Below are 26,089 nucleotides of genomic sequence, written 5' to 3' on the forward strand. Positions count from 1 at the left end.
AACCATGACCTTATTTTCTAATGATGGAAATAACAAATATATATATATATATACACACACACAAATATATGTAGCACATATATGTACATCTAAATACATATGTGTATATAAATACAAATATACACAAAAATTATATGCAAGATAGCTTAGGAAGGGTGTCATATAGAAGACAATTCTTTGTTCCACACAAATGAAGTCAGATTTAAATAATTGGAAAAATATTAAGTGCTCTTGGATAGGCCAAGCGAATATAATAAAGATGACAATACTTCCTAAACTAATCCATTTATTTAGTGCCATACCAATCAGACTCCCAAGAAACTATTTTAATGACCTAGAAAAAATAACAACAAAATTCATATGAAAGAACAAAAGGTCGAGAATTTCAAGGGAACTAATGAAAAAAAAAAAAATCAAATGAAGGTGGCCTAGCTGTACCTGATCTAAAACTATATTATAAAGCAGCAGTTACCAAAAACATTTGGTATTGGCTAAGAAATAGATTAATTGATCGATGGAATAGGTTAGGTTGACAAGACAAAATAGTCAATAACTATAGCAATCTAGTGTTTGACAAACCCAGAGATCCTAACTTTTGGAATAAGAATTCACTATTTGACTGGAAATTAGTATGGTAGAAATTAAGCATGGACCCACACTTAACACCATATACCAAGATAAGATCAAAATAGGTCTATAATTTAGGCATAAAGAACGAGATCATAAATAAATTAGAGGAACACAGGATAGTTTAACTTTCAGACTTGTGGAGGAGGAAGAATTTGTGACCAAAGAAGAACTAGAGATCATTATTGATCATAAAATAGAAAATTTTGATTACATCAAATTAAAAAGCCTTTGTACAAACAAAATTAGAAGGGAAGTAACAAACTAGGAAAACATTTTTACAGTTAAAGGTTCTGATAAAGGTCTCATTTCCAAAATATATAGAGAATTGACTCTAATTTATAAGAAATCAAGCCATTCTCCAGTTGATAAATGGTCAAAGGATATGAACAGACAATTTTCAGATGATGAAATTGAAACTATTTCCACTCATATGAAAGAGTGTTCCAAATCACTATTCATCAGAGAAATGCAAATTAAGACAACTCTGAGATATCACTACATACCTGTCAGATTGGCTAAGATGACAGGAAAAAATAATGACGAATGTTGGAGGGGATGTATGCAGGAAAACTGGGACATTGATGCATTCATTGCTGGTGGAGTTGTGGTCAAACTGTGCATACCCTTTGACCCAGCAGTGCTACTACTGGGCTTATATCCCAAAGAAATACTAAAGAAGGGAAAGGGACTTGTATGTGCCAAAATGTTTATGGCAGCCCTTTTTGTAGTGGCTAGAAATTGGAAAATGAATGGATGTCCATCAATTGGAGAATGGTTGGGTAAAGTGTGGTACATGAATGTTATGGAATATTATTGTTCTGTAAGAAATGACCAGCAAGATGAATACAGAGAGGCTTGGAGAGACTTACATGAACTGTTGCTGAGTGAAATGAGCAGGACCAGGAGATCATTATACACTTCAACAACGATACTGTATGAGGATGTATTCTGATGGAAGTGGATATCTTCGACAAAGAGAAGATCTAATTCAGTTCCAATTGATCAATGATGGACAGAATCAATTACACTCAGAAAAGAAACACTGGGAAATGAGTGGAAAATTGTTTGCATTTTTTTTTCTTCCCAGATTATTTTTTACCTTCTGAATCCCAATTCTCCCTGTGCAACAAGAGAACTGTTAGGTCCTACACACATATATCTAGGATATACTATAACATATTTGACATGTATAAAACTGCTTGCCATCTAGGGGAGGGGGTGGAGGGAGGGAAGGGAAAAATCAGAACAGAAGTGAGTACAAGCGATAATGTTGTAAAAAATTATCCAAGCATATGTTCTGCCAATAAAATGTTATAATCAAAAAAAAAAAAATTAGACAATTCTTTGAACTGCATCTTAGAGAGAGACTCTCTTTGAAGGAAAGAAATTGGAATGCAGCCTAGCATATGGAATAGCCACTACAAAGCCGCAAAGATGGGCCCTGGAGTATTTGTGATTAAGGAAGATTACTTGGACAGCCAGCATAGAGAATGAACTAGAGTGGGGAAAGTCTTGAGGCAGGGAGACCAAAGAGAAAGTAATTGAAAGACAAAGGTAATAAGGATCTGAACTAAGGTAGTAGAGGTATAAGTGAAGAGAAGGTTAGATGCAAGAGATAGTAAAATAGAAAGGGCAAGATTTGGCAACCAATTGGATATTTGAAGTGAGGGAAAGTTAGAAATCAAGAATGATGCCAAGGTTGTAAATTGGAAGAGTAAAAGGATAGTGGCACTTTTCATATGAATAGGAAAGTAAAAGGAAAGAGCTTAAAGGTAAAGATGATGGATTCAGTTATGGGCATATTATATTAAGATGTCTATGGAACATGTAGTTTGAAATGCCCAATAGACAACTAAATCTGAGAGAAGGTGTTGGAGCTAAAGTGATAGTTCTGGAAATTAAAACATACATTTTGCTTAGTTCTAGGTTCTTTAATTTATGATAAATGTCCTTTGTGATTAATTTTCAAAAAAAGTTAATCTTAAAAAAATTCCATGAATATGTCCTCTTATGAAATGTACTAAATATACCCATGTGTGTTTGTAGGGAGATGCTTCTTACCAAGTAGTTGGCCACTTTAGCAATGCATTTTTTTTGACCATGGCAACCTAAGTAACGATTAAAAATACGATAACTTTCAGTCTTGCCAGGTTTTATTGGTTTTTTTTTTGCAGCTGAAAGAAGGGCAGAAAGCATATGAATCACAGTTATTAAACTATCTATAAATTTTAATTTGACTATGGTATTCTAAATGCAAGATCCTTGCCCTGACACCAAAAAGTAGATAAACTGCTGGAGCAGCTGAATCATATTTATCTTAATAGTCTCACAAAACCAGAAGAAAGAAGGAAGTTGCTACTAATCAGAAGGATGGTTCACAGACACTTCATGGATAAGCAAAACAAGGAGTTGGCAGAGTTATTCTTATTGTATGTATAATGGAATTTTAAAAATGTCCAGATTATCTAAGTTAGACATACTCATGTGAGAGATACCAGAGATCTACTTCTTAGAAACAATAAAAAAAATTGCAGGCATGGACATTCTGCCTTGACCTACTACATGTTTAGGAGCAGCTTTTTTTCATTGTCTGACTAGCCATAATTACCTGCATCTTTAAAATGACCTGAATAAGCTTAGTCATTCTCTTTGAGATGCATTTGAATCCCAAAGCAAAGTGCTCATTCATTAATAGCAGGTGACTTCATGAGGTGAGGTAGAAAACCTCCTGAGGGTCACTTGCCCTTACACTTGCTCTTACAGGTGGGCCCTAGATATTGGCTTGGGGTTTTGGTCTATTTCAATTGTCCTTTTTTAGTATTAGGTGCAAAGAGTAGAGTTCAGTCCAGGAGCATGTGCCCTTGGCATGTTGGCACCAAGCTGGATGTTCCCAAAGGGGAAGCTTTTAGCAGTTATTTATCTGGTATTCTAGCCAGTAGGGCTTTGTACTTGAACTTGGGAAATGAATGTGTGCCAAAGATGTTTACCCATTATGACAAAAGACATCCAGCCCAGAGTCCAAGACAAAGAGATTTCTCTGGATGATGATATTCTACAAATGTTCCTGTTTCTGAGTAATATTATAGTGGTTACATCAAATCCTTTGCAAATTCCTGGAAGAGATATGTAGCCATTCAAAATGTGTAAAAGATGAAGCAGTTTCAGCTATCTTCATATACTAGGGCATCAAGAACTCAAATAGGACACAGCAGGGAAGGCATTTTCCTAATGCCTAATGTGATCTCTCAGCACCCCTTCCCTCATCATGCCCCAGTATAAAGCTGCACAAATCAACACATTAGCTATTCTCAGCAGTACAGTGATCTAAGATAATTCCAAAGAACTCATGAGGAAAAATGCTATTTAAAGAAAGAACTGACAGTATCTGAATGTAGATCAAAACATACTGTTTTTCATTTTATTTTTTTCATGGTTTTTTCTCTTACATTATGACTAATATGGAAATATGCTTTGCATGATTGCACATGTATAATTCTTCCCTAAGGGGAAGAAGAGAGGGAGAGAGTAAGAAAATTTGGAATTAATTTTTAAAAAATTAATGTTAAAATTATTTTTACATGTAATTGAGGAAAAAAAATAAAATATTCTTAAAAAAGAAATCATTTCAATCCTACCACCTGAAAGTGATGGAAAATCAAAGAGTAGAAGCTTGCTCATTGCAGTATGCATGTCAGTACTCTGCTTCCACAGTACTCAGCCAGAAAACTGAAGAATAGAGAGAACTGGAGCAGAATAAATGTAGGTAACTGAGTGATTCTTCACTAAGTCTTAGAAAAAGAATCCAGCATCCCACTGGTACCACTTCTGGATCCTGTAAAGATCCTGTAAAGATTTGATCCTGTAAAATATGAATTAGACATGTTGGAGTACACTGGATAACTTTGTGATACAGCTCCCATGGAGTTCTTCAAAGAAGAGTCAAAAAATGAAAAATAGGGGAATATTAAAAGACAAATATGGAATACCTATAATCTCAAAAGAATGAAAATTCAATTAAAGCTTTCAAATATAAATAAATAGAGAGCATATTAATATTAGAAGGAAATATGGGCTAAAGATCAATCTTTCTATCACACACAGGAACCAGTGTTTTTAAAAGTGAGTTACAACAGAAAAAAGTGGGTCACCAGGGGAACATCTACAAAACAGTAATAGAAACAGTTTAGAAAAAAGAACCCAAAATTGTTATCTTAGAAGCTTCAGTTCCATGAGCAATACAGATATCAAAAAAAAAAAAAAAGAAAAAAAAAAGACTAAAATAAAAAGTTCATGAATAAAGTCTAGAATAGATAAAAAGAAAATGAGGGAAATAAATCCTTTTTTGTCAAAAAAGGTCTAGAAAATGAAATCTAAAGCTAATAAAACAAGTTGAAGGGATGATGAAGGAGGAATATTTTACTTCATTACCTGAGAGGGGAAAAAAAAGAGAGGAAGAATTAGATATATAAAAAGCAAATTAAAAAAAGGAACCAATAACTTTAAGCAAAACTTAAAGAGAAAAAGGTAACATAAGAAACAGGGTGAGGCTTGAAAAGGTGAGAGGAAGAGAGCCAGTGGGAAGAATAATCAAAATAGATCAAATTTACTATATTAAAGTAACTGAAGAGTCAAGGTACTGTTTTTACAAAAGAATAAGGGAAAATCCTAATGTGAAAACAAGAAGTAATGAGAATGAATATAATTTTAGCTCCTTGTGAGCAGGACCTGTATTTTAGGTTTTTCTGTTTTTGTATCCCCAGGGCCAAGCATAAAACTTGGCACATTAGTGGTTAATAATTATTGAATTTTGATTCATAGAAACTTCAAAACATATAAAGCACTCTACATGCACTGTATCATTTTGACCTTGCAACAATCCTGTAAGGTACTAGTATCATCCCCATTTTACAAAAGGAAGTTTCTTTGAAACTACATGTCTTCTCATAGTGTTAAATTGAATCTAAGTTGCCCTTATACCAAGTCCTGTATTCAGTGTACTATGCCAGGTTTACCTTGACTTGAAGATTTTTTGAAAGCCAAAGATATTTTCCCTTTAACTTTGTTTTTAACTTTAGAACTGCTTTTGCCTCATTTCTGATTGATCTTAAATTAGTGTTAATTTACTACTTTAGCTTTGAATTTCTCTGAAGACATATATATGTATTAACAGATATGATTTTTAAAGGAATGTAGCATAATTTTTTAATAAGTTGAATAACCTTTTTGTAATGCAAACAATAACTTCTGTTTTGTTAGTGTATATAATATATCTGTAATTCTCAGATAATTTCCATAACAATTATTCCTCTCTTAAAATGCATATTATCTATCTAGAGATAATATAAAGAAGGGGAAACAGCTCAATCTGACACAAAAGAGGAGCTACCCATGTTCTCTGCCCCTCTGCCCCCTCCCAAGTGTTCTGTGTGCTAAATGTCAACAGAAGCTTTTCATACTATTTAGGAATACTTCATTAAACATTTTTTAAATTGGCTATTAACATATATAATTTCCATGGTTTATTAAAAGCTTTGCTGAAGCAACATTAAGGAAAATATTATCAGGACTAGTCTTATGAGGATCAAGTGAAATAATATTTGTTTTTTGTTTATTTATTTTATTAAAGCTTTTTATTTACAAAACATATGCATGGATAATTTTTCCAACATTGACCCTTGCAAAACCTTTTGGTCCAAATTTTCCCCTCCTTTCCCCTACCTCCTCCCCTAGCTGGGTGAAATAATATTTTTAAGACATTTTATGATATAAAAATGGGAGCAATAATGATATTGGTGATATACAGAGAAATACAAAATCTATCCTATGGATTTCAGGTGGGCAAAAACACTCTGCCTATTCCCAAATATCTTATCTGCTTGCTTATACCTAAAATAATGCAACTAGAGATGCATTTCTTTGCTTTAGCTTCTGGCCTACTATTAAAATGTAGATATTCCCAGAAATAGTAATCTATTAGTGTTTTTCAGTAATTAGTATGATGAGTTGGTTCCATCCTTTTGTACGAGTAGTTTTTCAGAAGGGAAGAAGTCTGAGAGAACTAAAGATCGTAGATACCTGAATAAAAATTTAAGAAGATAGAATCATCTGAAAAAATGTAACAGTATAGAAAGCAGACTGGAAAACAAAGTTCATGTCACAAAAAAAAATTCTGTGGGTATAATCATATTTTAAGAAATTTGAGGGAGGGAGAGAGATTCTTCCATCAAAGATATTGTTCTTCAGTGAATTAAATAGTATCCTGAAGTACAAAAAAGTTTTTAAAAATTTTAAATATGCATATATTAATATTGATAATAAATTATTCCTTTTTATTCCTTTGTGATTTTTATTATTGCTTCTTATTTCTTTTCAGATTTATATATTGATGATGAAATAATTTTCATAAATAGTTTGGCGGAATATAAAAAGCAATTACCTACAGTGTCTACCCTCTTGAGTAGACTAAAAGTGTTTTTATTAAAAGATCCTTGTTTAGATTTCAAAGAAGAACAGATCCTCATGGAAGCTGATCATTTCAGGTACTTAATCACTGGTCACTGGTGGTGTGAATATATTTAAGAAGAGAAAAATATTCTTTCCATATTCTCAGTTTTAAAATCTGTTTGCCATTAGGTCAAATTTAATCATTTGAGTTTCATTTGACTACAATTCACTATTTCTAAGCCTTTTCCAATATACAAATATCAGCCCAAAGGCGCAACTAAAATTAAGATGAAAGAAAGATATCTCCATTTTCCATTTAATTTTAGTTAAAAATAGTTCCTGCATAAGCCCAGATACCATAGTTATTTAAAACTGGTGGTTAGTTTAGTTTAGTTTAGGTTTTTTTTTTCTTTTATTTAAAAAGGTTTTTTTTCTTTTTTTAGGTGACATATGTACATTCATTTTTTTACACATTTCCATATGAGTTATGTTGGCAGAGAAAAATTAGAACAAAAGGCAAAAAACATGAGAAAAGAAAACAAGGGGAAAAATGTGAAAGTAGCATGCTATGATCTGCATTCTCTCTCCATAATTCTCTTTCTGCCTACAGATGACATTTTCCATCCAAAGTTTATTGGAGTTGTCTTGGATCAACTGGCTGAAAAAAGCCAACTCTATCATAGTTGAACAATAGCACAATCTTGTTGCTGTGTACAATGTTTTCCTGGTTCTGCTTCCTTCACTCAACATTCATTGTAAACCCAGCTTTTTCTAAAATTAGTTTATTCATCATTTTTTATAGAACAATAATATTCCAATACTTTCATACTCCATAATTTATTCAGCCATTTCCCCAAATGATAGGTATCCACTCAAACATTTTTGCACATATGGGTCTTTTCCATTCTTTTATGATTTCTTTGGGATATAGACCCAGTAGTAGTGCTACTGGATCAAAAAGTATGCAGTTTTATAGATAATCCTCTGGGAATGTATTCCAAATTGTTCTCCAAAATGATTGGATCAATTCACAACTTCACCACAATGTCTCAATTTTCCTATATCCCCTCCAACATTTATTATTAGTTTTTCCTGTCATCTTAACCAATCTGGGTTCCACCTCAGAGTTGTTTTAATTTTCAGTTCTCTAATCAAGAGTGATTTAGAATATTTTTCATATGACTATAGGTAATTTTTTCATCTGGGGATGACTGGTATTTTTTTTTCCCTTCAAAAAACATGTAAAGATAGTTTTTTGAACCTACATTTTTGTAAAACTTGATGTTCTAAATTTTTTTTCTTCCCTCTTTTATTTCCTCCCTCCCTAAGACATCAAGCAATCTGATACATATTTGGAATAACTTGTATCCTTCTAAATTTGACTCAGTTCTCTTTGTATTTTAGAAATGAGGCCAGAAACACTGGCTATAAAAATTGTTTCCTAGATTTCTGCTTCCCTTCTTTTTAATTTAACATAATCAAAATTATGCATTTTGCATGTGATAATTTTCTTTAGTTCTTCTTTGGTTATAAATTCCTCCCTTCTCCAAAGATCTATTAGGTAAATTATTCTTTGCTCTTCTGCTTTACTTATAATATCCCCTTTTATGCCTAGATTATGTATCCATTTTGACCTTATTTTGGTATAGGGTGTGCGATGTTGGTCCATAGTTTCTGACATACTATTTTCCAGTGTTCCCAGCAATTTTTGTCAAATAGTGAGTTTTTATTCCAAAAGCTGAATGTATTTGGGTTCAGCAAACAATAGATTACTATAGTCATTGATTATTGTGTCTTATGTACTCCCTTCCACTGATCTACCACTCTATTTCTTAGCCAGTACCAGATGATTTTAATAGTTTTTGCTGCTTATAATAGCATTTTTGGTCTGATATTGCTAGGCCACTGTCCTTTGAATTTTTTTCATTAATTCCCTTGATATTCTTGACCTTTTTGTTCTTCCAGAAGAATTTTGCTATTATTTTTTCTAGCTCTATAAAAATATATATTTTTTTTTGTCAATTTGATTGGTATGGTGCTGAAAAGTAGATTAATTTAGGTAAAATTGTCATTATTATTATATTAGCTCCACCAACCCATGACCAATTGATATTTTTCCAATTGTTTAGATCTGACTTTATTTGTGTGAACAGTGTTTTGTGATTGTGTTTTTCTTGGCAGATAGACTCTCAAATATTTTATTTTGGCTACAGTTATTTTAAGTGGAATTTTTCTTTCTATCTCTTGCTGCAGGACTTTGTTGGTAACATATAGAAATACTAATGATTTATGTGTTTATTTTACGTCCTGCAACTTTGCTAAAGTTGTAAATTGTTTATAGTAGTTTTTTTAGTTGATGCTCTAGGATTCTCTAAGTATACCATCATATCATTTTCAAAGAGTGATAGTTTTATTTCCTCATTTCTTACTCTAATTCCTTCTATTTCTTTTTCTTTTCTTATTTCTAAAGCCTACATTTCTAGTATTATATTGAATAATAGTGGTGATAATTAGTATTCTTGTTTTACCCTGATTTTATTGGGAATGTTTCTAGATTCCCCCCATTATATATAATGATTGCTGATATTTTTAGATAGATGCTTATTATTTTAAGGAAAGAACAATTTATTTCTATGTTCCCTAGTGTTTTTATTAGGAATGGGTGCTGTATTTTGTCAAAAAGCTTTTTGTACATTTATTGACATTATCAATGATTTCTGTTGTTTTTTTAATTGATATATGGTCACTTATGCCAATAGTTTTCCTTATATTGTAAAGGCCTTGCAATTCTGCTGTAAATCCCATTTGGCCATATTGTATTATTCTGCTGATAAGTTGTAATCGCTTTGCTAATATTTTATTTAAAAGTTTTGCATCAATATTCATGAGATCAGACTGTAATTTTATTTCTCTATTTTGGCTTTTCCTGATTTAATTATCAGCACCATATTTGTGTCATAAAAAGATTTAGTAGGAATTCTTTGCCTGTTTTCCCAAATAGTTTACATAGTACTGAAATGTTTGGTAGAATTCACTTGTAAATCCACCTGACCCTAGAGATTTTTTTTTTGTAGGTGGTTCAATTTCTTTTTTCTATAATGGGGTTATTTAAGTATTTTATTTCCTCTTTAATTAATCTGGTAAGTTTAGTAAATACCCATTTCAATTAGACTGTCAAATTTGTTGGCATAAAGTTGGGCGAAATAGCTCCTAGTTATTGCTTTAATTTCTTTTTCGTTGGTGACAAGTTAAAACTGTTGTATTTATGTGAGCTTAGGCCCAACATGTTGCCATGCCTATAACTCTTACAAGGCTATAAACAAATCTTACACAGAGGGTATAATACCAAAGAAACCCTTAAAGGACCTTAGACTAATTCATAACATATAAAATATGTAGGCTCTATAGGCATTTTATTCCAGTGTAAATTTGTGGTTCATTTGGTAAAAATAATGCCATATTTAATTTTAAAGTCTTCATAATATGAAATAATTGTTTCATTATAAATACTGGTGTTTCTGTATGATTGAAAATAATCCCTTAATAATATTCTATATTTATATTTTGAGAAGTCAAAAATATGAGATCAGTATCCAAGTTCAGCTTTTTATGAGACAGCTAAATGCAAATCTTTTTAGCTCAATTGCATCTGCATCACCATAATATTGTAAGAGAATAGATTTTCTATAAAATGTTTTGACTAGAGATGCCTATCAGTTAGGGAATGTTGAACAAATTATGGCATATGACTGTAATAGAATATTATTGTTCTATAAGAAATGATCAGCAGGATGATTTCAGAAAAGCCTGAAGAGACTTACATGAACTAATGCTAAGTGAAATGAGTAGAACCAAGAAAACATTGTATACAGCAGCAAGATAATGTAATGATCAATTTTTTTGATAGAGTTGGCTCTTTTCAATAGTGAGGTGATTCATGCCAATTTTAATAGACTTACGATGGAGAGAGCCATCTGCAACCAGAAAGAGGACTATGGGGACTGAATGTGGATCACAATAGAGTATTTTCACTTTTTTGTTGTTGTTTGCTTGCTATTTTTTTCTTTCTTAGTTTTTTCCCCTTTTGATCTGATTTTTCTTGTGTAGTATGATAAATGTGGAAATATATTTGGAAGAATTGCACATGTTTAACCTATATTGGATAACTTGCTGTCTAGAGGAGAGAAGTAGAGAAGGGTGGGAGAAAAATTTGGAATATAAGATTTTGCAAGGGTGAATGTTGAAAACTATCTTTGCATGTATTTTGAAAATAAAAAGCTATTATCCAAATTTTCAAAATTTAAAAATTAAAAAAAAAAAGTTTTGACTAAGTGGCATTCCGGGGAGACTATAGTTAAAGAAATACTTCCAACCCACATTAGAGTAACCATAAGATATCCCTTAGGAATTAAAAAACAAACACAAATAACTTAAAATCTCCATTAAACATAAGTATTCTGAGTATTTTGTTCTCCCCTCAAAATGTTAAAAACAACAAAAAACAACTCTAGTTAGAATTTAAGCAGTTCTTTGAAGTCAGTAGTAGAATGTCTACATATGAATAAGATGAAAATCATTGTACAAAACTAATTTTTACTCCATTTCCTCCTATTTTGCTTAAATGTAAGAAATATGCATTAATATTATAAGAGTTCTAGTTGAAAGAAGACAATTTGGCCATAGTCTTTTAAAAGATCTAGGTTTCCCCAGATTATATAGCAACTATATATTTTCAGGTAATGTGATGTTTCACATTGAGCAAATTTGCAGACAACTAAAGCTTTCCTATCATGGTCCCTATAAGACTATTTTGGAAACATGAGAATTTCTCATATAGTCAGTGAGCCATATGTACATACATACATACATATGTGTGTAACATATAAAACAGGGCAGTTCAGGGTTGATTATAACAGTATTTCCATTTAAAATGTTATTTGAACAATTAAAATTTTTACTTTTTCTTTTTTTCTTTTCAGGGAATATCCCCCTTTTCAAAGCAATTTGGAAGTCCATGAGAAAGAAGAATTATATATCCTTAAGGAGCTATTCAAAGATGAAAAAGTAGTTTGTTTTTTTAAGTTTGGTCTTAACCATTTTTAATAACTCTTATTTAATAATGTTCTTTAAAAAGTGGTAGGACAAATTTTTATAAACTTTAGTAGTCTGTAGAATTCTATATATGATTACAAAGTTAAAAATCATATGCTAATGAGTTGAATGTGGGAGAGTTGTGCTATTGATAATGATGCAAAAAATTATGAAGTAATAATTTTGAGGATTCAGTAAGCTCCCCTAATCTTGACTAATTTCGTATGTTTGAGATTTTAAAGTAAGAGGCAGCTTGGCATAGGTGGATTCACATTCCATCTCTCTTTTTACTAGGTGTGATTTTTGGACAAGCCCCTTAAAATCCTAAAGCCCCAGTTTCCTCATTTGCAGACTCAAGATAATACTCCCTATAGCATCTCCCTCACAAGAGGAAGCATGATCAAGTAGCTAGAAATCCAACCTCAGAACCAACAAGGCATAGGTGTTCTTTCTGACCTTGTTCTAGGTGACCATAGACAAGTTATTAAACTCTTGGTGCCCCTGAAAACTAAGACTTAAATTGCAGAGCATGTGGGTGATCTGTGTTGGTAGAAATGATATAGTATAAGGGAAATATAGCAATAATTTTAAGGTCCCCTGACCTTAGGGGACTTCTAACAATCTGTCAGTGATTCAAAGCTAGTGATCTGGCTTTGAAATCTGTGACCTTAAGGCCCCCCACACCCAACCTAAGAATACTATTGTTCTAACAATCCATCTGATTCTAAAGTCTTCTGGCCTTAGGAGAGTCCCACAAATCAAATTCCTGAGACAATAGTGAATATATGTATTCACTATTATTTATATATTATATAATTATAATTATAATTCACTCCTCAATTCGTTGCTGTCAGATGGATAATCTGTTGATCAGTGATAACCAAATTCCAGAGACCACTCCTTGGTTCTACTTCTAGACCACAAAATTAGCATATCAATGGTAGAAAACTAGATAAAGATATCTTCTCTCTCTTTGTGCTTTGCTAAATCTTCTGGACTTTAGCCCAATTCAATTGGCTTTACAGTTACAATAACCTTTGCCCTTAGATATAGGTAAGGGTTCAAGCCTACAGATTCTTTTGAGACACTTTTCATAACAACATTCCATGACCTCCAACCTTTTGAGGTCCCTTCTTAACCTCAACAGAGAGTTGAGTTACCGAAAATTTTCTGTACTAGTAAAATCACAAGACTGATTTAAAAAAATATATATATTCTTCACAACTGTCAAGGTGAACAAATGAAATGTGTGTGAAGTGCTTTATATTTCTTAAAATGCTCTATAAATATCAGTTGTTAATGTCTAGTGGAAATGCCATGGGAGAAAATTAGAGGGTATAAAGTGAGGATAAGAAGTGAGGATTAGATTTTTTTTATGTAATGGAAGCCATATTATTGAGGTTGGGAAGGGACCCCAAAAGTTTGGGGGTCACAGACCAGTGTTGTAAGGTGACTCAAAAGAATTTACAGTCTTAAAATCTGTATCCAAGTCAAGGGACAAAGTTTATTATAATTTTAATATCAATCGAAGCAGGCTAAAGTCCAGAAGATTTAGCAAAGAAACAGATGCTAGGAGACAAATTTATCTAGTGCATGTCATTGATAGGCTGATTTTATGGCCTAGAGGTAGAACCAAGGAGTGGTCTCAAGAATTTGGTTATCACTGACCAACATACAGTAATGTTTGTAGGATTATCTGAGGTCAGAAGACTTGAAATTATTGACAGAAGAGTAGCATTCTTAGATCAGAGGGTCTCAGGATTAGATTCCAAAGCTGGGAGATTTATATTCACTGGCAGATTGTTAGAACTGAAGCACTCTAAGGTCAAGGGACCTTAAAATTATTGAGGTCTCCCCTAGAAAAAAAAAATTCTCAAATGTTGAAAAATATTAAAAAATATTTATAGCAAATATTTAAATTCAAAAATTCTATAATTATCTCCAAGAATTACCATTACAATTTTTTCAGGAATTCTTTTTGCAAGTTAAATCTGAATTATTGAAACCTGCTAGCCTTCAAGAAAGAACCGATATACAAACATCCTCAGAACTTAAGAAGTCTCTAAAATTAACTCCAGAAATAATCGGTCATGTAATTGAAAATGAAAAGCTCTTTGAAAAAGGTGAGAATTATTTTTTAAATATTATATTATGAAATTATTAACAATTTGCTGTTAAATATTTTCTTTTAATGCACATATATTTTATCAAGTCTCCTATAGAATTCACATCCAAATCTCTGAAGTACATATTTCTGTGATATGTTTTTTTTTCACTTTTTTAAAAATTGTCTCTTCTGTGAATAATTGTGGTAGATTTTTGTTGTAATTTATCATTTAAAAGTCAGACTTAGAGCTTTTTAAAAAAACATCATTCTTGCTTATTTAAAATTTTCACAGACATCTATCATGAAAGAGTATGTATTCAGCTCTGTGGATACACATTTTAAATCAGGGGTTCTTTACCTTTTTTATGACATTGAACCCCTTTAAAGAATCCCTTATATCCTTTCCTAGAAAAACACTTTTAAACAATTGAAGGAAATGTTAAATTTTAGTTAGAGAGTAGGGAAAATAAAAATGTAATGATTTTCCCATTTAAGTTAATGGATCTCCAAAAATCTATTCATGGACTTGGATTGGGGAAGTGGAGGTCTGTGGACCTGTTTTAATAATTATGTAGAATGATCTAGAATTGTTTGTTTTCAGAGTGGCCTTTAGGTCATTGATAGATGAGCTGAATTAGATAATAGATGAGGTCATCTATATATATGTGGGATTCCCATGACAAATATAAGTGATTTGGAATCATCCTATCAGTTTGTATTATCTGTTCCTCTACACTTCATTAGTTTAATATATATTGATTGACTAGATGTTGGCCATACTTTGTTTTCATCATATTCAAAAGCACATATCCTCAATGAATCTTAAAATGAATAATACAAAACTTAAGAAATCTTCCCTGTTACTCTCTGGACATAACACTTCAAAGAATCTCTTATTTACTGTCAAAATTTAGATTCTAGGCTTGATTAATGCCAAACAAAGATGTAGGGGTAGGTGAGAAGGCAGACAAGTGGGAGAAGGAGAGAGTTGGATAGGGAGGGGCTGGAATAGTTTACATATTCAAAATCAGTTTCTCATTTATTAAAAAAAAAAAAAAAACAACCTAGTTATATGTGGACTTTATTAGGAATCACCGTATATGATTTCCCTTGAGAGTATTCTTCTGAAATAGTATTTTTGCACCATTTATACTGGTTTCCCATTCTGCTATAAAATTGGCTCAGGAAAAATATTAGTCTTTTTAAAGCAGGAAATCTAAAAATATAACAGAGGGAAGATTTTTCTCTTTTTTATTTTCCCAGAGATGGTTTATTGCATCCTCTAGAATCATATCAGCCTGTCAGGGATATAATTCAAAATAACCTGGCAGCAAATCCAAAGGATTTTAAACTTTTCACATTTGTTAACATTTTGGTCATGGCACTAACAAAATAAAAGGCTAAATAGGTTACTATAAATAACAGAAAAAAGTAAATGATACTTTATAATATAGGCACTAAAGATAATCTCAATGAATATTAATAAAACAAATAAAATATATGTACTACTCATTATGATTACTCTATAAAACCTATTGTCAAAAGCCTATGAAGATAAACAGAAAGACTAAAACAACAAAAAAAAATCTAATTAAATACCCAAGTGTGTATATTCAATATGTTAGTTCCGTAAAATCTCTCTTCTCCCATAAATGCCTATTCCTGTGCTTCTGACACGAAGGTGATTTCGGGTCTTCCCCATGGAATGGCTTGCTTTGGCAAATACTGGCACTGGATTCTATCATTTGAGAGAATCCTAGTATAGTATAAGGAGGCTTAGCACCAAAAGATTAGTCACCAATGAAGAAAGTTTTTGGCCACACAGAGACAAGCTAAATATGCTTTGGTACAATAGAAAGAATTCTAGATTTGTAGTCAGAGGGCTTGAGTTCATGTATTGCTTCTATTACTTCATACCTGTGTGACCTTGATACCTTTTCAGACTATGTATTATTCTTGAAAGTGAAAATAAGAGTAAAAGAAAAAGTAAGCAGTTCATTATTCTTACCTTCTTCTATTATTATCCTTACATCTAGCTATGGGATTCAAACTATCATTTGTCTTAACCCTTTAAAATTTGTTTTCCTAGAAATCTGTATTGCACATTAAACTATGCCTTCTCCTCTATATAACTGTTCTCATTTATTACAACAACGATTTCCTCTTTTTTGGTCAGAATTATGTCTAACTTAACAGTTCCTCTTGAAACCTGCAGCATAAAAATGAAATTATAATTACTAATGTGAAATAACTTTTTTTCAAAATTCATTATGAATTTGTGAAATTATTTCATAATTTCATTATGAAATACCTCTCTTTAGTTATAAAAATACTATTTCTATGAATTAATTGTAATTCAGTGTCAGAATACATAAGCAAAATTAATTTTGGTTTCTCTGCTAGTTTGGCCTTTATTAAAAGAAAATAAGAGTGTGTCAATCTTCCCAAAAGATGAGAAATACTTATCACTTGACTATCATATTCTCATATCTCTTATGTTTATTTTGGAAATTCAACCTCTTTTGTGATTTTACTCTTTATAAATTAGAAATTTTTACACTTAAAATATTTTTTGCTTACTCTCATTTTTATTTTTTTCCATATAAATTAAATCAAACACATATTTCAGAGTACAAATGTATATCCACATCTATAATGTATATTCACAATCTATAAAAATTTTTTTTAAAAATAATGAAATTCTCATAATCATTTTTTAAAGTATAAAATATTCCATGATAATATAGCTATATAAATAATCAATTCCTACATATGCTTTTCTAAACTTCTTAATGATTATTTCTGCCCATTTGTTTTTTAGTGCCACAAACTGAAGAGCCTATAATTCACTATTCAATTAGAGATTTGAAAAGAATGTTTTCTGTTGAGGTAGAAATTCTTATGCTTGACTCTTTAAAAGAAAAATGGTGGAAACAAGAAGGACTGAGTATGATAATGACAGATACCTTGGAACATCTTCCTCCAGATTTGTGTCATCACAGCCTGCTTCAAACTCAAATGGAGATATTGCCAATAAAACCAGTTCAGCTAGAGTGTGAGTAAACAATCTTTTATTTTTTAAGAAATCATTATTTTTTTCTCCAATTACATATAAAACAGCTTTTAGTATTAGTTTTTTACATTTTGACTTCCAAATTCTCTCCCTTTCCCCCTCCCCATTGTCCATATTAGTCATGTTGTAAAGGAAAACAGAGAACAAAAAAAAAAAAAAAAGTAACATTATCCTATATAAAATAATGCTATAAATTACTATTGATTGGAGAAATGCAAATTAAAACAATTATGTGGTAATATCTCATATCTATTAGATTGTCTAATAGGACAGAAAGTCAAAAAATATGCTTCAATTTGTATTCAGTCTTCATCAGTTCTTTGTCACCATAAGTACTTCAGAATTGTCTTGGATTACTGTATTGCTGAGAATAGCTAAATTATTCATTTAATTACCTTACAATACTGTGTACAATGTTCTGGTTCTACTCATTTCACTTTGCATCAGTTCATGTAAATCTTTTCAGGTTTTTCTGGAGCATTGTGCTCATCATTTCTTATGGCACAATAATTACAATCTTGTAGCACAACTTGTTCAACCATACCCTAATTGATGAGATTTCCCATAATTTCCAATTCTTTGCCACCAAAAAAGGGATGCTATAAATATTTTTGTATGTATGGACCCTTTCCCTTTATGGTTTGTTGGGTACTTTAAATCTCTTTTGAAATAAAGACTATTGGCATTGCTGGATCAAAGAATATGCACCATTTATAGACATTTGACCATTGTTCCAAATTGCTGTACATAATGGTCGAATCAGTTCACAACTCTACTAACAGTGCAGTAGTGTCTCAGTTTTCCCACATTCCCTCCAACATTTATTTTCCTTTTCTGTCCTATCAGACAATCTAATAGATATGAGACATTATCACAGAATTGTTTTAATTTGCATTTCTCCAATCAATAGTAATTTATAGCATTATTTTATATGGGATAATGTTGATCACTTCATTTGAAAACTGACTATTGATAGCATTTGACCATTTATCAACTGGAGAATGACTTATTTTTATAAATTTGACTCAGTTCTCTATATCTTTGAGAGATGAAACCTTTTTTAGAGAAACTTATTTCTTTCTTTCTTTCTTTCTTTCTTTTTTTCTTTCTTTCTTTCTTTTCTTTTCTTTTTTTTTTTTTTTTTAATGCTAGAGTAGACTTAGACTACCAGACCTGGTAGGGAGTCCTTGGGAGGAGTTAGGAACAGCAATGGCAGTGGTTACTTACTCCTGAAGACTTGTGCATCTCATGTTCTTCTCATCACTAACACTATTTTCCATTTACCTAAACTCAATAAAATTTCAGGAATATACCCTCACAGCAAACATTGGCATTTAATAGTCTATGTGATTGAAGAGAAGAGACAGATAGGCTAGGAGAGTAGCAAAAGCAATTTGTGGTGCAAACTGATTATAGAGTAATCTTCTTCGAGCTAAATAAGTGGTGGCCCTTGAGGCAAAAAGACTATTAGAAGATTAATGTCACCAACTTCTCTGAGTTGGGACCACTTTGTTGTAAACTTGAAGTAAAAGTTGAGCCAGGCAACAGTGAAGCAGAAAAGGAGTGAGCAGCTTTCAGAGACTTGGTATACAGCACTGCATTTGATCATCTGAATCAGAATACTCACAAACATCAATACTGGTCTGACAAAAAATGAAGAGGAAATTCAGAAGCTACTACATGAAAAACAAAAACTTCACAAATATCTTAGCATGATACTTCATCCCTGTCAAAGAAAGGAGCATTTATTTCTTTAAAGCTTTTTATTTTCAAAATATATGCATAGTTTTCAACATTCAACCCTGCAAAACCTTGTGTTTAAAATGTTTTTCTCCCTTCTTTCCTGCCATTCCCTCCCCTACATAGCAAGTGATCCAATATGTTAAACATGTGCAATTCTTCTCATATATATTTTCACAATTATTATGCTGCACAAGAAAAATCAAATCAAAAAGGAAAAAAATGAGAAAGAAAACAAAATGGAAGCAAACAATAATAAAAAAGTGAAAATACTGTGTTGTGATCCACATATAGTCCCCATAGTCCTCTTTCTGTGTGCAGATGGCTCTCTCCATCACAAGACCTTTGGAAACCTTTTGGAAAGTCTGAATCACCTAGTTGCTGAAAGAGCCACATCCATCAGGATTGATCATCATACAATAATGTTGTTACTGTGTACAATGTTCTCTTGGTTCTACTCACTTCACTTATCATTAGTTCATGTGAGTCTCTCTAGGCCTTTCTGAAATCATCCTGCTGATTGTTCTTATAGAACAATAATAAAACAATCTAGAACATCATTTTCTTTTCCTGTTATCTTAGCTAATCTGAGAGATGTGTAGTGGTACCTCAGAGTTGTCTTAATTTGCATTTCTCTGGTCAATAATGATTTAGAACATTTTTTCATATGACTAGAAATGGTTTTAATTTCTTCTTCTGAAAATTGAAAAGATAATGATGAATGTTGGAGGGGATGTGGGAAAACTGTGAACTGATCCAACCATTCTGGAGGGCATTATGCAAAGGACTATCAAACTGTTAATACTCTTTGATCCAGCAGTGTCTTTATTGGGCCTGTATCCCAAAGAGATCATAAAAAAGGGAAAAGGAGGCACATTGCAAAAATGTTTATGGCAGCCTTTTTTGTAATGGCAAGGAACTGGAAACTGAATGGATGCCCATCAGTTGGAGAATGGCTAAATAAGTTGGAGAATGGTTGAATAAGTTATGGTATATAAATATTATGGAATATTATTGTTCTATAAGAAACTACCAACAGGATGATTTCAGGAAGCTTGGAGAGACTTACATGAACTGATGCTGAGTAGAACCAAGAGAACATTGTACTCATCAACAAGAAGATTATAAAATGATCAATTCTGATGAATGCAGCTCTTTTCAGCAGTTCTTTTCAGGCCAGTTCCAATAATCTTGTGATGAGAGTGCCATCTGCATCTAGTTTGCTTGCATTTTGTTTTCTTTCTCATTTTTTCCTTTATGATCTGATTTTTCTTGTGCAGCATGAAAATTGTGGAAATATGTTTAGAAAAAATGCACATGTTTAACATATATTTGGATTACTTGCTGTCTGAGATAAAGGGTGAGGAGGGAGGTAGAAAAAAATTTGGAACACAAGGTTTTTGCAAGGGTGAATGTTGAAAATTATCTATGCATATGTTTTGAAAATAAAAAGCTTTAATTTTAAAAAAAACAAAAAGCTTTAATAAAAAGAAATACCTAAAAATATATACCAATTGCTCATGGGTAGGCTGAATTAAAATAATAAAAATGCAATTCTGCCTAAAAAAGAATGAAAATTGTCTGTTCATATCCTTTGACCATTTCAATTCTCTATATATTTTAGAAATGAGGCTTTTATCAGAATCCTTGGATGTAAAATTTTTTTTCCCAGTTTACTGCTTCCCTTCTAATCTTGTTTGCATTGGTTTTATTTGTACAAAACCTTTTAAACTTAATATAATTACATAATATATAATAATTATCCATTTTGTATTCCATAACATTCTTCTATTTTACTTATTTGTTTAGGAAGTGTCTGAGACCAGATTTGAACTCAGGTCTTCCTGACTTTAGGGCTGGTGCTCTACCCACTGCACCAACTAGTTGCTCCTACTTTAGGTCTTCTTTGGCCATAAATTCCTTCCTTCTCCACAGATCTAAGAGGTAGACTTATCTTTTGTTCTAATTTGTTTATATTATCACTATGTCTAAATCATGAACCCATTTTGACCTTATCTTAGTATAGGATGTTAGGTATGGCTCAATGCCTAGTTTCTGCCTATTCCTATTCCACAGATAAACTACTCTATTTCTTAGCCAGTACCAAATGGTTTTGATGACAGATGCTTTATAATATAGTTTTAGGTTTAGAACAGCCTCCTTTGCATCTTTTCATTAATTTTCTTGAAATTCTTAACCTTTTGTTCTTCCAGATAAACTTTGTTATAATTTTTTCTAGCTATGTAAAATGATTTCTTGGCAGTTTGATTGGCATGGCACTGAAAAAGAAAATTAATTTAGGTAGAATTTTCATTTTTATTATTTCAGCTCAGCCTACCCATGAATATTTGATATTCTTCCAATTGATGAGATATGACTTTACTTGTGTGTTTTGTAATTGTGTTCATATAGTTCCTGACTTTGTCTTGGCAGGTAGACTCCCAAATATTTTATTTTGTCTACAACTGTTTAAAATGGATTTCTCATGCAAATCAAGACAACTCTGAGATACCACTACATATCTGTCAGATTGGCTAGAATGACAGGGAAAGATAATGCACAATGTTGGAGGGTATGTGGGAAAACAAGGACACTGATACATTGTTGGTGGAATTGTGAATACATCCAGCCATTCTGGAGAGCAATTTGTAACTATGCTCAAAAAGTTATCAAACTGTGCATACCCTTTGACCCAGCAGTGTTACTACTGGGCTTATATCCGAAAGAGAAGGAAAAGGGACCTGTATGTGCAAGAATGTTTGTGGCAGCCCTCTTTGTAGTGGCTAGAAACTGGAAACTGAGTGGATGCCTATCAATTGGAGAATGGCTGAATAAATTGTGGTGTATGAATATTATAAAATATTGTTGTTCTGTAAGAAATGACCAACAGGATGATTTCAGAAAGGCCTGGAGAGACTTACATGAACTGATGCTGGGTGAAATGAGCAGGACCAAGAGATCATTATCTACTTCAACAACAATATTATATGAAGATCAATTCTGATGGATGTGGCCATCTTCAACAATGAATTCCAATAGAGCAATACCAGCTACACCCAGCAAAAGAACTCTGGGAGATGACTAGGAACCACTACATAGAATTCCAATCCCTCTATTTTTGTCCGCCTGCATTTTTGATTTCCTTCACAGGCTAATTGTACACTATTTCAAAGTCTGATTCTTTTTGTACAACAAAACAACTGTTTGGACATGTATACATATATTGTATTTAATTTATACGTTAACATATTTAACATGTACTGGTCAACCTGCCATCCTGGGGGGGGGGGAAGGAGGGGAAAATTACAACAAAAGGTTTGGCAATTATCAATGCTGTAAAATTACCCTGCATATATCTGGTAAATAAAAACTATTTAAAAAATAGGTTTCTCTTTATATCTCTTGCTGTTGAACTTTGTTGGTAACATATAAAGATGCTAATGTTTTATTTGGATTTATTTTGTATCCTGCAACTTTGCTAAAATTGTGAATTGTTTCTAGTAGTTTTTTAGTGGATTCTCTAAGTACACTATCATATTATCTGCAAAGAGTGATAATTTGGTTTTCTCATTACCTACTCTAATTGAAGAGAGCATTTAATATAGAGAACTGACTCAAGTATATAAGTCATTCCCCAATTAATAAATGATCAAAGGATATGAAAAGATAATTTTCAGATGAAGAAATTAAAGCCATTTGTAGTCACATGAAAAAATACTCTAAATCATTATTGATTAGAGAAATGCAAATTAAGATAGCTCTAAGGTACCATTTCACATCTCTCAGATTGGCTAAGATGACAGGAAAAAATAATGATAAATGTTGCAGGGGATATGGGAAAACTGCAATACTAATGGATTGTTGGTAGAATTGTGATCTGACTCAGCCATTCTGGAGAGCAATATGGAACTATGTCTAGAGGGCTATCAACCTGTACATACCTTTTGATCCAGCAATATTTCTAATGGATCTATATCTCTAAGAGATTATAAAAGAGAGGAAAGGACCCACATATGCAAAAATGTTTGTAGCAGCTCGTTTTGTAATGGCAAGGAGCTGGAAATTGAGTGGATGCTCATAAGTTGGAGAATTACTGAATAAGTTATGGTGTATGTTCTATTTTTGTTCTTATTCTTATTGTCCTATAAGAAATGATGAACAGGCTGACTTCAGAAAAACCTGGAAAGATATACTTAAACTGATGCTAATAAAGTGAGCAGAACCAATAAAACATTGTACACAGTAACAACAAGATTAGGTGATGATCAACTGTGATGGACTTGGCTCTTTTCAACAATTGCAGCAACAATGTGATGCAAAGCAATTCCAATAGACTTATAATGAAAAGCAGCATCTGCAAACAAAGAGAGAATTATGGAAACTGAATGTAGATCAAAGCATTGTATTTTTATCTTTTTTGTTGTTGTTTGCTTTTTTTTTTTCTTCCTTGTGTTTTTCCCCTTTTGATCTAATTTTTTTTTTTGCACAACATGACAAATATTGAAATATGTTTAGAAGAATTGCATGTTTAACCTATATCAGATTGCTTGCTATCTACGGGAAGGGAGGAAAGTGAGGAAAAAATTTGAAATACAAGAGGTTGCAAAAGTGAATTTTGAAAGCTAACTTTGAATGTATTTGGAAAATAAAAAGGCAACATTTAATTCCATCAAAAGTAACATACAAGAAAAACTTAGAGTGATACATGATGAAATCCAGTTTTATGCTAATAGTAACAATTCCAAATATTTTGTATGATGCCCTGAAGACTATTTATGAGATAAAAACCTATGGTGTATCTCAGCAATGCAGTGCTGATAGGATCACATTGATTAATGATAAGAATGTGATCCTAGAGAGATGGCTGAACACTTCCATAGTGTTCTCAACAAACCATCATCAATCAATGCTGAAGCATTGACCATTTACTTCAAGCTGAAGTCAGTCTCTCCCTAGCTTACGTTCCAACTGAAGAAGTTTTAAATTAAAATTAGGCGTCTTTTCTATGGCAAAGCAAATGGTGATTTTATTCCAGTTGAGTTTTACGAGGTAAGGGGTCCATTACTCATAACAAAAGCTGACTGAAATTTTCCAGATCATTTAACAAGAGGTTATCCCCCAGGAGTTCAAGGATGCCTCCATCATCTATCTCAGTAAAAGTAAAGGGTGTAATGTTCTCGCCAAAATGTAATGTCTTTTGTTGGGTTTCTGGGACCTGCCTTCGTTTCAGTTCAGTAATTACAAGTGCAGCCAGGTATTAAAGTCCAAATCCTTTATTGACTCCTTCAAAGTCTTGTCTCCTTTCCTGGGGCCCAGTTAGCTTTCTTAGAGGCCTATCTCTCCTTGGTTCCAAGAACTTGAGCTCTTGCCTCCTTCTCTGCCCTCTGAATCTCTCCAAATCAAAGGGTTTGTGCTTCAGCCTCCAGCCACCACAAAGGTTGATGATGGAATGAATCTGTCTCAGCCTCCGAGAGCTTCTAGTGCACTTGTCTTTTTTGGCCATGAGAGCTTCTTGCTTATGTGCTCTACACTGAGTATACATCAGTCAATAGGAACCCATTATTTGTTGTAGGATTAAATCAGTGCTAAACTAGATTTAACCATTGTCTCCTCAATTCCATCTTGTTTCAAGTTCTGGCCCATAACAAAAGGGAATAAATTGTCCTGTGACAATCATGGAGGGAGAGGGAAAAGAAGCAAGGAGTGTCTCTCTCTCTCTCTCTCTCTCTCTCTCTCTCTCTCTCTCTCTCTCTCTCTCTCTCTCTCTCTCTCTCTCTCTCTGTCATTGCTGGCAAGATTTTTGCCACAGTCTTCCTTAATAAGCTAAAGTGGCTTCAGAAAGGGCTCAGGAACAGTCAGTGTAGTATTTGCTGCCCAACAATTCCAGGAGAAATGCCAGGAGCAGAATGGAAGTCTGTACACAATGTTTATATAGCTGACCAAGGTCTTTAACACTATCAATTGAAAGGACTTATGGAAAATTGTCAAAATATGACTGCTCAGCAATTTTGTACATCAATTTCATGATGGTATGTATGCTTGCCCAGCTTCTGGAAAATGGATGATGCTCTTCCATTTTCCGAGTCACCAGTAGAGTGAAACAAGGTTGAATGCTTGCAAGTGTGCTTATCGTAATGTTTTCAGCCATGTTGTCAAATACCTTCAATGAGGACAAACACAGCAATCAGGTCAGTTCCTGCACAGATGATAAATTCTTCACCTTAAAAAGGCTGGAAGCCAAGACTAAAGTAGAAAGAATATTAGTACATAATTTCTTAGCAGATGATTGTGCACTTAATCCAGCCTCTGGAGCTGAGATACAACAATGTGTAGATCAATTATGTGCTGCTTGTGCTAATTTTGGTCTAACAATTTGGTCTAACAAGAAAACACAGGTCCTCCATCAACCAGCACCAAACCATTCATATGTGGAATCATCATTTACAGAAAATGAAAATTTTGAATGTTGTAGATAAGTTCACGTACCTTGGCAGTATACTTTCCAGGAATGTCCACATTGATAATGAGGTTGACACATGCATTTCCAGAGCTAGCTCAATGTTTGGGAGATTCCAAAGGAAAATGTGTGAGAAGTCTTAGTTTGACTACTAAATTGAAAATCCACAAAGCCATTGGGCTAACCTCATTGTTGTATGCCTGTGAAACCACCATACCGGGAAACTGAATCACTTCCATTTAAAATTGTCTTGGGAAGATTCTAAAGATCACCTGGCAGATTAGATACCAGACACTGAGGTCTTTTCTTGAATTAACCTGCCCAAACTCTACTGCAAAAAGCACAACTCCATTGGGTTAACCATATTGTTCAAATGCCAAACATATGCTTGCCAAAAAGATTTATTTTATGGAGAACTTACACAGGGCAAGTGCTCCCATGATGGACAGAAAAAATTATAACAAGAACACTTTCAAAGCCTCTCTTAAGAACTTTGAAATTTATTGTAGAATATGAGAGACATTGGCATAGGAGCATCCAGAATGGT

The 26,089-nt window shown here is 32.7% G+C and overlaps 1 protein-coding gene across 1 annotated transcript in view; it reads left to right on the forward strand.

Moving 5' to 3' along the window:
* The window catches only part of SHOC1 (shortage in chiasmata 1), a 124,852-nt gene that overhangs the window by 32,412 nt on the left and 66,351 nt on the right, over positions 1 to 26,089 (forward strand). The window contains exons 6-9 of the mRNA XM_074280881.1: positions 7,004 to 7,169; positions 12,054 to 12,138; positions 14,135 to 14,288; positions 17,094 to 17,327. Coding sequence (XP_074136982.1) covers positions 7,004 to 7,169; positions 12,054 to 12,138; positions 14,135 to 14,288; positions 17,094 to 17,327 — 639 coding nt within the window. The remainder of the gene's footprint in view (positions 1 to 7,003; positions 7,170 to 12,053; positions 12,139 to 14,134; positions 14,289 to 17,093; positions 17,328 to 26,089) is intronic.

This window comes from Sminthopsis crassicaudata, chromosome 1, assembly GCF_048593235.1.
Source record: "Sminthopsis crassicaudata isolate SCR6 chromosome 1, ASM4859323v1, whole genome shotgun sequence".
Taxonomy (NCBI): Eukaryota; Metazoa; Chordata; class Mammalia; order Dasyuromorphia; family Dasyuridae; genus Sminthopsis; species Sminthopsis crassicaudata.